The sequence below is a fragment of the Limulus polyphemus genome, unplaced genomic scaffold, assembly GCF_000517525.1.
Source record: "Limulus polyphemus unplaced genomic scaffold, Limulus_polyphemus-2.1.2 Scaffold3957, whole genome shotgun sequence".
Lineage (NCBI taxonomy): Eukaryota > Metazoa > Arthropoda > Merostomata > Xiphosura > Limulidae > Limulus > Limulus polyphemus.
The window spans coordinates 44472-45722 of NW_013669567.1; the positions used below are offsets into that span (position 1 = coordinate 44472).

General features: G+C 33.0%; 1 protein-coding gene across 1 annotated transcript in view; it reads left to right on the forward strand.

Moving 5' to 3' along the window:
- Positions 1-1251, forward strand: part of LOC106470350 (potential E3 ubiquitin-protein ligase ariadne-2-like) — a 54270-nt gene that overhangs the window by 8832 nt on the left and 44187 nt on the right. Inside the window, exon 2 of the mRNA XM_022398962.1 lies at positions 621-824. Coding sequence (XP_022254670.1) covers positions 621-824 — 204 coding nt within the window. The remainder of the gene's footprint in view (positions 1-620; positions 825-1251) is intronic.

The following is a 1251-nucleotide window of genomic DNA, read 5'->3' on the forward strand; positions in this document are numbered from 1 at the left end:
CTTTATTTTAAAGTTGGTTTATCTGTGAGATCTTTATGCCATCTTTATTTTAAAGTTGGTTTATCTGTGAGATTTTCATGCCATCTTTATTTTAAATTTGTTTTATCTGTGAGAACTTCATGCATCTTGAGCACTTTGCTAGAGAAGATTTACTTACTTTCCTATTTAGTCCGTTTTTGTTCAGAATCTTGGGTTAACATGACAGTTTTTCTCTTTTTTTATTTAAATCTATGTTACGAAAGTTTTGATCTTTTTCACTGACCAGTGTAGTACTTTATTTTCTTGCTAGGTTTCCTCAAAGTGCATAACTATATTTGAAATTTATTCTTTTGTAACTAAATAGAACCTAGTGTAGCACTTGTAAGAATTTGTCCATTTATTTCTGAGAAGAGTTGTCCCCAAAAGCTGTCACATTTTGGTAGATGTGAGTGTGAAGAAGCTATTCACAGATGATTTACATGTAAACTCTAAGAAAGTTTATATGGGTGGAAGACAGCTTTCTGTCTCTCAAGACTTGTTAAAGAATAGTGTGGAAATTAATGGAGCTTAAGTTTGAAATTTTCTGTTTTAATATGCCATTATCTACAATTAGATACATCACAGCTGTATTATGATTCCAGATGTCTGATTCAGATGTTGAGATAGAAGAAGAGAGTGAGGACGATTGCTATGATGATTACTACAATACCCTTGATGATAATGAAATATATCAAACGGATCCACGACAGAATGACCCAGAATACTTTGAATTTGAATGTTTAAGCATACAGGATGTGGAACGTTTGCTGAACGAATGTGTCGAAGCTTTATGTGCTAGCTTACAGGTAACAGTTTTGTTTTATACTGTAATGGAAGCAGATTAACGTTTTGTAGCACTTTTAATTCTGTTATTAAAAATAGTTATAGATACAAGTAGTTCGAAGTGCAGTTGCTTTCCAAGGATATAGCTGGATATGGTTTCATTACATTGTTGTTATTGAGGCTTAGTTGTCACTATTTAATTACAGTGTTGTTATTAAGGTTTAGTTGTTACTGTTTCATTACACATTTTTGTATTGAGGTTTAGTTGTCACTAGTTCATTACAGCTGTTGTTAATGGAGTTTAGCTGTGACAGTTTCATTACAGCTGTTGTTAATGGGGTTTAGCTATGACAGTTTCATTACAGCTGTTGTTATTGAGGTTTAGCTGTCACTGTTTCATTACAGCTGTTGGTTACTGAGGTTTAGCTGTCACTGTTTCATTACAGCTGC